Source organism: Carassius auratus, chromosome 33 (assembly GCF_003368295.1).
Source record: "Carassius auratus strain Wakin chromosome 33, ASM336829v1, whole genome shotgun sequence".
In the NCBI taxonomy this organism is placed as follows: Eukaryota; Metazoa; Chordata; class Actinopteri; order Cypriniformes; family Cyprinidae; genus Carassius; species Carassius auratus.
Window position 1 is genome coordinate 3,970,616 of NC_039275.1, and position 14,212 is coordinate 3,984,827.

The 14,212-nt window shown below is 35.4% G+C and overlaps 1 protein-coding gene across 1 annotated transcript in view; it reads left to right on the forward strand.

Moving 5' to 3' along the window:
- The window catches only part of LOC113052819 (homeobox protein cut-like 2), a 54,977-nt gene that overhangs the window by 16,491 nt on the left and 24,274 nt on the right, over positions 1–14,212 (forward strand). Inside the window, exons 4-5 of the mRNA XM_026217272.1 lie at positions 12,404–12,535; positions 13,062–13,200. Of these exons, the coding sequence (XP_026073057.1) occupies positions 12,404–12,535; positions 13,062–13,200 (271 nt within the window). The remainder of the gene's footprint in view (positions 1–12,403; positions 12,536–13,061; positions 13,201–14,212) is intronic.

The following is a 14,212-nucleotide window of genomic DNA, read 5'->3' on the forward strand; positions in this document are numbered from 1 at the left end:
TGGTTGCAGTGGAAATTACCTAAAAAAAAATCTCAAATGTTTTTGAAAGATTTTTTTTATATATATATATAATTTCTTTATTTGATTTAGGTTTAATTAAAAATCTGTTTTGTATGATGGATTTTTGTATATTACGTATAATTTGTAAATTGTATATTTTTGTATATTGAGAACGTATCTGGAACAAAGATAAAACAAGTAAGTAATATAAAAAGACATGACATTTTCATTCCTTTATGGTTTATAAGATGGTGTTTGGCATTATTGATGTGTTCATGTGCCTATTTTGAATAAGTTTGAGATTTGAAAGCTGCAGATCAGTGAATTACTACTTAAATTTGCGCTTTTACTTACATTGTACATTTTCATTATGTAAAAAAATGTCAAAATATTAAAAAGATTAAAGTGTTCTAGTTTATACACACTATTCCAAGTCTTTGAAAATCATTTAATTCCTTTTGTAAGGAAAAGACCACACTTTAACTCATTATTAACTCACAAAACCCAAATGACTTTGTCCGTTTTTAGTGAAAAATACATCATAATTTTCTGTTTAAAAATTCACACAATACATTTTTTTTAAAAATGTTTTTATAAATATTCAAATAGTTCATCTTATTATTTAATCATAGTTGTGATTAAAAATAAAATATTTATATTCTAAGAATGAGAATGTATGTATAAAAGGTAAATCAATCAAATCAATCATGTGAGTCAGTGAATTATGGCTTAAGTCTGTTCATTGTATGTTATAGGACTTAACACATGAATCATAAAAGCTCTTTTAGTAGTGCTTTTCTGATGTTTTTGGTCATTTTTGAGACTTACAGTATCCATTCGGGTCCCAGAATAACTTAAAGGTGAGCAACTATTTCTTTAACCATCAAAGATTTCCACATTCATGACAGTTTGAGATGTACTTTGGATCAGTGTACAGTCTGATGTATTTTTCACTCTGGTAACTCCCTCATGCTGGAGCTGTAAGCCTCTTTATGCTCCCGTTTTCATGGAAGAGTGACAGTATTTTGTGCAGTTCATTATTTTCCTCCACACTGAAGGTGAATCTCACATGAGCTACCGTAGTTTGGCACACTTAAAAAAAAACAGCATGCTTTGATGTGCCTTTTCCTCCATTGGGTTCTGGTTGTTTATGGTCTTGAGGTCCTTCAGGAGCGAATGCGCTCAGTGTCACATGTTTCGTTAGTAGTTCACACTCTGAGCATCTCATAGTTGGAGATCTGAGTCTTCCAGGGGATTTTTCCTCTGTGTGTGTGAGATCTCAGTGGGCCGCCTGAGATTATGTACTGATGATTTGTAAGAGCAGTAATAAACACAAAGCCCAGGAGATGTTTAATAATGCATAATGTTCATAAAAGTGCTGCCCGGCCAATGAGTCCCTATAGAGAAGAAGCCCAGAGGGAGAAAATACTGGAGCCAGTGTGTGATGGAAAATATAGACGCCTCGCAGTAACTTACAGTATACAATATCCTCTTGACAAGTCATTATGAAAATAATCATGTTCTTAAATGCTTTACCTGATGAATTAAAGGTAAAATATATTTTAAACAAATTGTAGAATTTACGGTGATTACATACAGTGGCTTCAAAAGGTATTAAGACACATTTTGTTTTTACAAATGAACGTCTTTGCTATAAATATCAAAATATCAACAAAAAACTGAAACAAATATATGAATCAAAAAATCTAAACCTCCTCTGAACAAGAATAATTGTGTCTTATTTTGGGTTGTTTTCTAGAGAATATGTTTTGAATTATTTTTCTCAGAAATATCAAAGTGTAATTTACTCCAGAATAAATACATAAAAATAAATAAATCATTAAAACAAGAATGGTATAATTGTGTCAGATATATTATTTTGTGTTTAGTAAATATATTTAGAATTATTTTTATTTCGCTTAGAAGTATCAAAGTAAGAGTGATTTATTCCAGTAAAAAATAATAAATAAAAATACATAAAAAAATCTGAATGTCCTTAAAACATGTGTAATTTTGTCAGAACTTGTGATTTATTTTTAGTGAAAATATTTGATTTTAACTTTTTTTTTTTATCTAAGCAAGTGTAATTTATTCCAGTAAAAATTAAATAATTAAAAAAAAAACTAAAACTCCTTAAAACAAGTATAATTGTGTCAGATATTACTATTTGTCTTTATAGAATATATTGTGAGTTTTTTTTTTTTGAAAGATCAAAGTGTCATTTACTCAAAGTTAAAAAATAATAATTAAACACATTTTAAGCACAATTTTATCAGAAATTAATTTGTTTTTAAAGAGTTTTAGATTTTTATTTTATTATAAACATAAATGTAATGAAGTTTAGTAGTAATGGGAGGTCTGACTCATTTACATAAATCTGTTCTTTTGAACAGTTCGTTTTAAAGAATCAATTCAACTAAACCGATTCCTTTTCTGAGACTGATTCTTTTGCTCACTGATAACACACTGCTCATAATGCACATAATGCTGATTACTTTTTTTGATTAGCTTTTATTAATAAGGCTGCTTATTATAATTGAATGTGTCCCAGTTCAGTTTGTTAGTCGTGATTCAGCTCATAAAATTGAAGCCATTTAGGACCAACCTATATTTTGCATTTAAGAAATAAAAAACTACCAGGTGGTTCTCAGTTCAATTAGCCACTGAAATGTTTAACCATTTCAGTGAACCATTAAGAACAGCTGAGTCAGATTTGTAAATGAATCTTTTAGTCCGATTTGTGAATGAATTGTTCAGATTGGTTTTGATTCTCTGACAAGATGTCAATTAAATGTATTTTTCTGTCATTATTTGAACTCATCCAAATAACTGAACCAATTTCAACTTAATTTTTGAAGTTATATGTTATAGTTATACACTGTAAATAATTTCCTGTAAAATTTACCGGGAAAAACCATAAACTGACGTTCCCAGAATTCTCTGCGTTGCATTTCAAATTTTGTTTGAATTAGATTTTTTTTCTTTGAAATAACTACGTTTCTTCCTTTTTTTTTGTTGTGTTTTATTAGGGTTGCATGTTACATATAATGTTGTTAAATGAATGTTTATTGCATATTTCAGTTTAATGAGCCTCACCATGATGGTGTTTAGTGCTTGTGTGAATGACACCGTGCATCTTCTCTGTATCTTATTATTTAAAAGCTGCTTGTGATGGGCTTTGTTTCACCACGTGACTTTCTCATCACCACCTGCTTTTGGTGGTTACCAGTGTGATACAAAGGAACAAAACAGATTTCAGTGCTTCAATAAGTTGGTATATTAACATTATATCAGTTCAATTACGGTATTAAACTGCACATTTAAGGTAAAACTGTTAAACCTAAAACAGTGTTACACTTTTTTACGGTATAATTCTGGCAACCACAGCTGCGGTTTTTGTACCGTATATTTTACGTGTTTTATTTTACTAGGTTCAACTTGATTTTTTTAGTCAATTGAAATGCAGCAACTGAATTGAAGTTTTAAGGCTGAAGTAGGTGGATTTTTTTAGCGTACACAATTTAATTTTCAATTTAGCATTGTTGTTTTAAGGATGACTTTTTACTGGAAAACAAGCCCAAATGTTGCTTTTAAAGTGTGTACGTGCGCCTTTGAGATGAAAGACACTTGCTCCGATATTTAGTTTGTAATGCAGTGACATTCAGACATCTGAAGTGTCTTTTTTAGGCTGCTTTCTCTCACAGATTGTATGTGACTGTATCTGAATCACTCGAAGCTCTTGAATAGATGTTTCGTCCCACATTTCCTCATGACTCCTGAGTCAGATTCACACGGCTCCAGGCGTCACAGACATCTCCTGAAATCATCCTGCTGGCCTTGACTTGATATTTCAGAGTTAACACAAATTCTCGGCCTCTCTCGCCCGCTCTTTTGGCTTCCCTCTTGTTTGTATCCTTCATCTTTTCTTGAGATCACTCGTCTCCAGCGAAGCCGCACGCAGCTGCTCCTCAAGCGCACTTCACAGCTGATTCTTATTGATGTTTGTCCGACTGTGTCCTTCACGACGCCACTAAAACAAAAAGGCTTTGAGAGGGAACCTTCAGCGCACACAGTCATCTCTCTCTTTTCCACCTCCTCTCTCCACTTTATTGCTTTCTTCATCAAGGCTTTCACAAAAGCATTTATTATTACCGCTCGAGAATCAAGGACAAAGAATATTGAATGTTAAAATGAGAGGAATTTAAGTTTCAATGGTGTTTTTCATGGAGCATTTGAGATCAAGTCGCATTGTTCTCATGCTTTACATTTTCAAAAACGTAAAAATATGCTGCATCGGTTGTATCAGATGATGATTTTCATAATAGTGTGCAATATATACTATGCCGCTGTTAGCTTTCAAATAGATAGATAGAGATTTGAGACATTGTTGAGATCTTTTCAGCAACACTAGAAGAGACATGTTCGATTTTTGCTGTGTTTTTCTCAGGAGAATCATCGGAGATGTGCCTGTTTAATTTTATTGTCTATAGGAGACACATCTGAGATAATAAAGATATCTTATTTCAACTTTACAGAAGCGTGGTAATACCACGGTACTTTCTGCTAGTTTGGTGTTAGTGTTGTAAGAATGTATGTATTGATGTGAAGAAGGAAGCTCTAGTTACTCATAAATTTGCATCTACTGTACGTCTTCACTTTAAAGTTCGTATTAATCAGACTGGAATGTAAATCATGGGGAATTTATGAGTTGTAAATCTTTATTAAGCGACACAGTGCAGTTTTTTTGTTCTCTGAAGTATACGCTCGTAATAATTTGCCACTCATTTGTTTACTGTAAATAAAAAAGTTGCCTTATTATCAGTGATTCGTGGGAAACACTAGAGTTCATACACTCAGAAATCTCCGCTGACAAGAGACACTTTTGAACGTTGAGCATCCACTCGATAGCCAAAAAGAGATGTGGTGCTTTCTGAGAGAGTGTGTGTATGAGGGGGAAAAAAACCCTTGAAGCGCAGCCTTGTAAATTAATTTGTTCGTGTTGTACGATGGGCGCACAGCTGGTCTCATTAGCATGCACACAACAAATAATTATAGCGAAGCTTTTTTGCAGTCGGCGCGAGGCTAATGGGCTTGCTGGGTTAATTATGTCAGAGCGTAATTACAGAGGGCCCAGAGAGACGTGCGATGCTCCCCGCTGCGCCCGCGCTGGCTAATGACGGTGTAGCGCTGACAGGGCCAAGACAGACCGCCCTGACACACCTGCTCACGTTGGCACATCGCGCCAACCCTGCGTGCCCGCCACCACCGCAGCCGCTGCGTACTTTAACTTGCTTTCTGTGTCTCGTCCTTAGGCCGAGGAGAGAAATCGATCATGCTTTTGTTAGATGGTGAGTTGGGGAAAGTTGCATCATGCACCGGGAGTTTAGGCCGTCGTTTTATCAGGTGTGAGCGAAGACAAAGCTGCATGAAAAGCATCTTAATTAGAGCAGAAAGCAGAAGACGAATAGCGGGTTTTTGTGGAACACAGTTGAGAAAATAGTTTATAAAAGGATCAAAACTCAAAGTGTTAAAACCAACACGAGCAGCAGTCCATCACAGCAATGAGACACAACAAGCTAAGAACTTCATCGAGAGTCTAGAGCTCAGAAAGGAATTTACACTACTTCTCAAAAGTTTGGGGTTGGGAAGATTTTTCAGTGTTTTTGAAAGACGGCTCTTCTGCTCATTAAGGCTGCATTTGTTTGATCAAAAATACAGTAAAAATAGTAACGCTGTGAAATATTATTACCATTTAAAAAAACTAAATTCTATTAGAATATATTATAAAATTGAATTTATTCCAGTGAGTCAAAGCTGAATTTTCAGCATCAAAACTCCAGTCTTCAGTGTCACATGATCTTTAGACATCACTCTAATATACTGATTATCTGCTCTTTAAGAAACAAAAAAAATGTACTGCTTTATATTTTTGCTGAAACGGTGAAACCTTTTTTTCTTCATTCAATGGAAAGTTCAAAAGAACAGCATTTATTTGAAATAGAAATCTTTTGTAACATGTTGAATGACATTACGTTTCCATTTTGATCAATTGAATGCATCTTTGCTGAATAAAAGTATTGCTTTATTTAAAAAATAAAAATAATCTTACTGAACCAAAACTTCCTGAGCATGAGTATACATTTATGCATTTATCAGACGATCATATCTGATTTATTCAAAGTTTTTTTTTAACACTTCATGCATAATGAATGGATACATCAAGCACATGATCTTGGTGTGCAAGCAACATTCTGTGCTGTTTGAGCTTCAAGAACAAAGGCTGTGTCTGCTTACTGCTTTTGTGCATGTTTATTCAGCAGGTGTTCAGTTATCATCTCACCAATAAGTGCCGTATTGTGTATTTTTAATCCAGTTTTGTATTTACATTTGGTACACTCTTAAAAATAAAGTTTTTTTTAATTGGGATCAGTGATTCCATGAAGACCCTTCAACACACATGAAACATTTCCACTCCATTAAAAGTTTTTTTGATTGGTAGCCTTTTTTTTTCACTTCATGCATGTACCAGACATGTCAAGAAAAGCAAAAAAACATCCCCCAACCGCTTTATTCTCTCATTAATGTTCTGTACGCATGTTGAAATTGATTGTATTTTGTGTTTTTGTGGTTATGATTTCTAACATCTATAAGGGGGGTTTGCTGGTATTAGTGAACATGACCTGAAGGCAAACATCCAATCAAGCGTAATGAAGTTATGGAGAAATGAAAAAACGAGCAGTGTATTTACATGGACTGTAAAAGGACAGATTCATTAAAGCTAATCGGCGGTCTGTGATGTCCAAACCCAGCGCTGAGTGAACCACGGGCCTGAACGAGACTCGTCCTCCTTTACCTGCCATTAACACTTAATGTAATCAGGGAGTGATTGCAACTGATTTGATAGAATGTGTTTGACACTCTCTAATAGCCTCCGTAATCAACACGAATAAACTTTACAGCACAAAGCAAATGGGAAAGAATGAATGTGACAGTTATTTTAGTAATGCAGCAGCAGCTTTTTAAGGGAAAACAAATTAAGATGAGACAACGACTGATTATCCAAAGTGTTTCCTTTCTTGACGCCAGTAGATGCTTTTAAGTATCTAAGGAGACTTATACAAATCATTACCCTTTAGTAATGGAGTTACCCAACGTTAAGAGATGTAATTATTTAAAAAAAAAACAAAAAAAACTGTAAATATGATTAAAAGATGAATATAAGACAAAAGTACAGAATTTCACATTTTATTATTGGGTGATTCAACACATAGATGTTTTACCAAATAAGAAGATTAGCACTTTTAAGAGTTTTATGCCCTACTGTGTCAAAAACAATGAGTGGAGAAATCAACAGTTTGGAATGTCCTGAAAAAGAAAGAAACCACCTGTGACTACAGAGACCCACAAAGACCTGGTCGGCTGAGAAAAACAATAGACAAATCATAAAAGCTGTAAAAAAGAACCCTCAAATACGTGTCTGTAAAAATAAACCAACAACCTCCAGAAAGCTGGAGTGGTGGTCTGACAATCTACTGTCCGCTGAAGACTTCTACACAGCAAGATGCAGCAGCAAACATAGAAAGGCAAGATTGGAGTTTGCAAAAAAGCATAAAGGTGTGTCTGAAGAGTCTTGGAACTGAGGTTCATGGACAGATTATCTATTATAAGTGATGGGAAAGCAAACGTGATTCTAAGCATACAACCTCTTCTTCTGTGTAGTCAGTGGATTGCAACAGGACAATGACCCAAAACACCCTGCTAGTTGAGTCAAGGAGTTTATCAGGGCAAAGGAATGGAAGGCATGCAATGGATTTGCGCCAATTTTTTTTTTTTTTTTTTTTTGCTTTAAATTTTCAATTGTTCCAATACTTATGGTCACATCAGATAGGGGAATTAAACTCTAGAACTGCTGTCCTTTTTATTTGGTAAAACATGACAACTGTTCCTGTGGCTCAGTAGTACAGCATTGTGTTAGCTGCACAAAAGGTTGTGGGTTCGATTCTCAGGGAACACACGTACTGGTTAAAAAATAAACATTTAGCCTAAATTAACTGTAAGTTGCTTTGGATAAAAGCGTCTGCTAAATATATAAATGTAAACATGAATGTGTTGAAATAGCTAATAATAAAAAGTGACACACACATATATATACAAGTATATATATGAGCTATTTGAATATTTTACTTAAAAATAATTGTATTTTTGTCATGGTAAAAAAATAAAGACCTGTGGTGGTACTATGGTATATTGATTGTATAAGGTAAATCTATTGTACTTTAAAATATATCTTGGTAGTACTGAAATTCATTCAGTACCATGGTACTGCCGTGGTATATTTGTAACCAATATCATTGTATTTTAAGTATCATGTGAATAGTAGAGTACATGAATTTCAACAAAATGAGCAAAACAACAACGAAAACAGTACCGTGATGACATCAGATGTTAATGCTATGTTACTGTAAAATATACCATGGTACTGAAGTCAGCTTCCTAGAATATCATGGCATTATTGATGCATATGTCCAAAAAAACACAGTATAGCTATGCAAACATGTCAGAAAACAAAAAACTAATACATAAATATGTTGTACAGTCTTGTTCAAAATAATAGCAGTACAATGTGACTAACCAGAATAATCAAGGTTTTTCGTATATTTTTTTATTGCTACGTGGCAAACAAGTTACCAGTAGGTTCAGTAGATTCTCAGAAAACAAACAAGACCCAGCATTCATGATATGCACGCTCTTAAGGCTGTGCAATTGGGCAATTAGTTGAATTAGTTGAAAGGGGTGTGTTCAAAAAAATAGCAGTGTGGCATTCAATCACTGAGGTCATCAATTTTGTGAAGAAACAGGTGTGAATCAGGTGGCCCCTATTTAAGGATGAAGCCAACACTTGTTGAACATGCATTTGAAAGCTGAGGAAAATGGGGCGTTCAAGACATTGTTCAGAAGAACAGCGTACTTTGATTAAAAAGTTGATTAGAGAGGGGAAAACCTATAAAGAGGTGCAAAAAATGATAGGCTGTTCAGCTAAAATGATCTCCAATGCCTTAAAATGGAGAGCAAAACCAGAGAGACGTGGAAGAAAACGGAAGACAACCATCAAAATGGATAGAAGAATAACCAGAATGGCAAAGGCTCAGCCAATGATCACCTCCAGGATGATCAAAGACAGTCTGGAGTTACCTGTAAGTACTGTGACAGTTAGAAGACGTCTGTGTGAAGCTAATCTATTTTCAAGAATCCCCCGCAAAGTCCCTCTGTTAAAAAAAAGGCATGTGCAGAAGAGGTTACAATTTGCCAAAGAACACATCAACTGGCCTAAAGAGAAATGGAGGAACATTTTGTGGACTGATGAGAGTAAAATTGTTCTTTTTGGGTCCAAGGGCCACAGGCAGTTTGTGAGACGACCCCCAAACTCTGAATTCAAGCCACAGTACACAGTGAAGACAGTGAAGCATGGAGGTGCAAGCATCATGATATGGGCATGTTTCTCCTACTATGGTGTTGGGCCTATTTATCGCATACCAGGGATCATGGATCAGTTTGCATATGTTAAAATACTTGAAGAGGTCATGTTGCCCTATGCTGAAGAGGACATGCCCTTGAAATGGTTGTTTCAACAAGACAATGACCCAAAACACACTAGTAAACGGGCAAAGTCTTGGTTCCAAACCAACAAAATTAATGTTATGGAGTGGCCAGCCCAATCTCCAGACCTTAATCCAATTGAGAACTTGTGGGGTGATATCAAAAATGCTGTTTCTGAAGCAAAACCAAGAAATGTGAATGAATTGTGGAATGTTGTTAAAGAATCATGGAGTGGAATAACAGCTGAGAGGTGCCACAAGTTGGTTGACTCCATGCCACACAGATGTCAAGCAGTTTTAAAAAACTGTGGTCATACAACTAAATATTAGTTTAGTGATTCACAGGATTGCTAAATCCCAGAAAAAAAAATGTTTGTACAAAATAGTTTTGAGTTTGTACAGTCAAAGGTAGACACTGCTATTTTTTTGAACACACCCCTTTCAACTAATTGCCCAATTGCACAGCCTTAAGAGCGTGCATATCATGAATGCTGGGTCTCATTTGTTTTCTGACAATCTACTGAACCTACTGGTAACTTGTTTGCCACGTAGCAATAAAAAATATACTAAAAACCTTGATTATTCTGGTTAGTCACATTTTACTGCTATTATTTTGAACAAGACTGTATATGTGCAAAAAAAAAAGGGGGGGGGGGAAGGTTTCTTTTGATTCTGTGTTATTGGTTTCTTTCTCTGGGAATTAAGAAGAAGCCACATGCAATGTGTCTGCGGTTTGATCAGCTCCCGCCTCAGTTTAAACCAGATGCATCCAGACATCATTCAGGCGCGCAAACACACTTTAATATCTACAGCGACTTCCATAATGTGATTTCCGCCGTCTCACAAATGCATCTAGTTTGCAGAGTTTCACTCCCAGCGTCTGATTGAGGAGCTCCGCTGGTTGCGTCGGAGAATAAAGCCTGAAGGGTTTGATCATTAGAACTTAAAAGAAAGGATTTGATGCACTGATTTAAGCCGTCATCTTTGTGTAAAAGGAGTTATACTACTCTTAAAAGCAGTGTCCCAAGTGACTGACGCAATATCCACTGTGCTTTTGTAACAAAGCGCACACGTGCATGCGCTCTGCGGCTTTAAAGTCTCGCGGACTGTTTTTAACATCCTGATTTATTAAATACGCCGCTCTTTTGTTGCTCTCTCCTGTGCCCTCGCGTCCTCCCCGTCTGGCCTCGATGTAGAGGGATGGAAAATCTGACTGGAAATATCTCCAGTCCTAGCAAGCCGGGAACCAGAGTGGATCTATCTGGGCTTGTGAAGCGAGAGTGGATCAGGACCCCTGTTGTGCCCAGAGAGCACAGGATGAAAGCCGCCACGGGTTGAAGTGGAAAAAGAAGCGATTTCCCCCGTCTTTTGGAGTTTAGAAAGACTTCTGCGTGTGTAGCTCCCCTCCCCATGTCAGCCGTGCTCCCATGAGCCTCCTCTCTCTCCGCGCTGGCTCAGGGAGTCACCTCCTTTACCAGGTACACAACAGGAGCACGGCTGAACTTTTTCAGGGGAAGAAAGGGAAGACGAAAGATTAAAAACAGCCCTGTGATGTGAAGAGCTGAGTCGTCTCCTGAGGATTCCTGGCATAATAATTTAAATGATCAAATGATCCAGAGGAGACTTGTTAGTGCAGAAACAGCCTCCTAGTTGGCCCCATGGGCCCCTCGCTGAGACACATGCATTGCAAAACAGCTCCTCTGTTGTGCTAAAGAATCTCACCTTTATATATATATATATATATATATATATATATATATATATATATATATATATATATATACGATTTCTTTTTTTTTGGGGGGGGGGGGTGGCTTTTTATCCTCTTCTACTTTGTTGGATTTGTCTAGATAAGTATTTGGGAGCAAGTTAAGCAGCTGAGGTTGGTGGTTTTTAGCGATATGGAGGGAATATTTTGATTCGTTCTGATGTGGGAAATGGTGTTTTTAGTAACACTTTACAATAAGCTTTAAGTTGTTTACATGAACTAACACTGAATAATGTTTATTACTATTAATTAATCTTAATTTCAACACTTAACAGTACAATATTAAAGCATTAACATTATTTAATGGACCAGAGTTACTGTAAACTAACATAAAATAATAATAATAAATGCTGTAACAAATGAATGTCTCATTAGTTGATGCATTTAATTAATGTTAGCTACTGGGTTATTTTATTTTATGCGAACTAAGTGTTCAAAACATGTTTGTTTATTATCATTAATCACATTTATTTTTTTAATTGTAATTTTACAACAATGATTATCATTATTGTTGTTTAGCATTGTATTAGTCAGTTAAATTAAATAAGAACTGTAGAAAGTCTAAGGGTGTGTTCACATTTACCATTGTTCTGTAAAGTTTCACAAGCAAAGTCCAATAGGAAGCTGTGCGTTTGAGAGTTTCGTGTGAGGGCAAAAGAAGTTCCCCACACAGATTTTGTTTGCATTCAAAGGCTCATTTTCCAACTCCCCTTGAGTTAAACAGTTAAGTTTTACCATTTTCAAATAGATTCAGCTGATCTCTGAGTCTGACAGTAGCAATTATAGCTTAGCGTAGCATAGATCATTGAATCTGATTAGACCATTAGCATTTCGCTCAAAAATGACCAAATAGTTTCTATGTTTTTCCTATTTAAAACTTGACTCTTCTATAGTAACATTGTGTTCTAAGACCGACGTAAAAATGAAAAGTTGCGATTTTCTAAGCCGATATGGCTATGAACTGTACTCTTTCTCAAATGTGACTGTGCACTAAATAAGCTTTGCCTCTATTTGTGTGTGTGTGTGTGTGTGTGTGCAGATCCAGCTCCGCTGCTGCAGGCCACAGAGGAGCGTCTGGCAGATCTTCAGCGTTCGGCTCCTGACGGTGACTCTCTGGTCACAGAAATCTCTGAGCACTGGAGAAAACACCCGGAGTGCCTTGACAAAGCAGGTCAGAGTCTAAAACACACCAGAAACTATCGCATACAGTATGCTCTTTCACCCACACACACATTGTTCTGACAAATGGTCTAGAAACAGTTCTTAACTTTGAATTAAACTAAACCATAAAATCCAATAATTATTTTAAAACCTAGAAAAATAAATTGTACAGTGTAACTGGATACTTTTGATTGACTTCTGATATAAATAAAATACATCAGATTGACCATAACCTACAACCCAACCCTAAACAAAAAACGTAATAAAATAAATATCTAATTCAATTATTATGAATATTTTTTTACTTTAAATCTGCCCTAAAAGAGTTTTTTTTTATCAACCAAAAAAAAAAAAAAAAAAAAAAAAAATCGAAATCTTTCGTTTACAAATGTCTTTACTGTCTTGTTTGATCAATTTAATGCATCCCTGCTGAATAAATTAATTTCTTAAAAAAAAAAAAATGTGACTACTATTAGGTTGCACTTGTTATTCCAAAGAGAGACTGAACTGGTCACAATGTAATAAATTGTGTTTAGAACACACAGAGGAGGGGCCTGTAACCGTGGAGACGGGGGAGGCATCGTCACAGCGGCCCCACATGATGTCACCAAACAGCACACAGAACGTCCAGGATGGAGACGCCCCGCTCCAAAATCATCAGGACACACAGGAAGGGTACGTGACCCACAGGAAGGTTTGACACAAACAAACTGCATACTATATGCTGTATATCTGTCTGTCTAGTTCAGTGAATGCTGTTCATTTGGTATAACGGTAATAATTATTTTTATTTAAAAAAGTATTTAAAATGTGTGTATATATATATATATATATATATATATATATATATATATATATATATATATATATCTCATATATAGTATATATAGCATATATAGTATATATATTTCATGAAATTATAATTTTTAATCAAATTTTGGATACAAATATGAAGAATTGTGACTGATATGCACATTATTGAGTGCCAATAAAGTCATATTGCATAGCGACATAATTTTTCTCATTCAAATGGATTGCATTATGGGATACCACACTTAAAATTATATATATAAAAAAATATATTAAATTATAAATTTGAGCCTTATGGGATATCCCACCTAAAACTGAATGAATTAATGAATAGATAGATAGATAGATAGATAGATAGATAGATAGATAAATTAAAGTAATTAAAAATGAATTATTATTATATATATATATATATATATATATATATATATATGTATGTATGTATATATATGTATGTATATGTGTGTATATGTGTGTGTTCAGAACTGTGAGATATGCATCTCAAATTTTTCAAGTGCATTGCATTATGGGATACAATAAGAAAAATTATTAGAGCCCTGCATTTCCCGATGGGCCTTGACTTTTTTATGACCCTTGGGCCGGGCTTCGGGTTTATAGTTCAGACGTGAGCTGGCACTCTGGCCTGTTTTAGCCTTCTCCTTATTTTTATATGTTAGACATCCATCAATTAGTGATGAAAAAAATAGTCGCGCTGGTGGAAACAACACGAGTCCATGCTACTGCGACTGTCAAGAGTGGCTCGACAGTGTTTAGTGTCCCGCCAGCAGCAGAAGTATGGTGCGTGCCATCAGCAGCTGAACAGTTCTGCATTCAAATACAAGCAGTCGGCTAAAGCTTGCCGCAAAGCTTCTGCAAA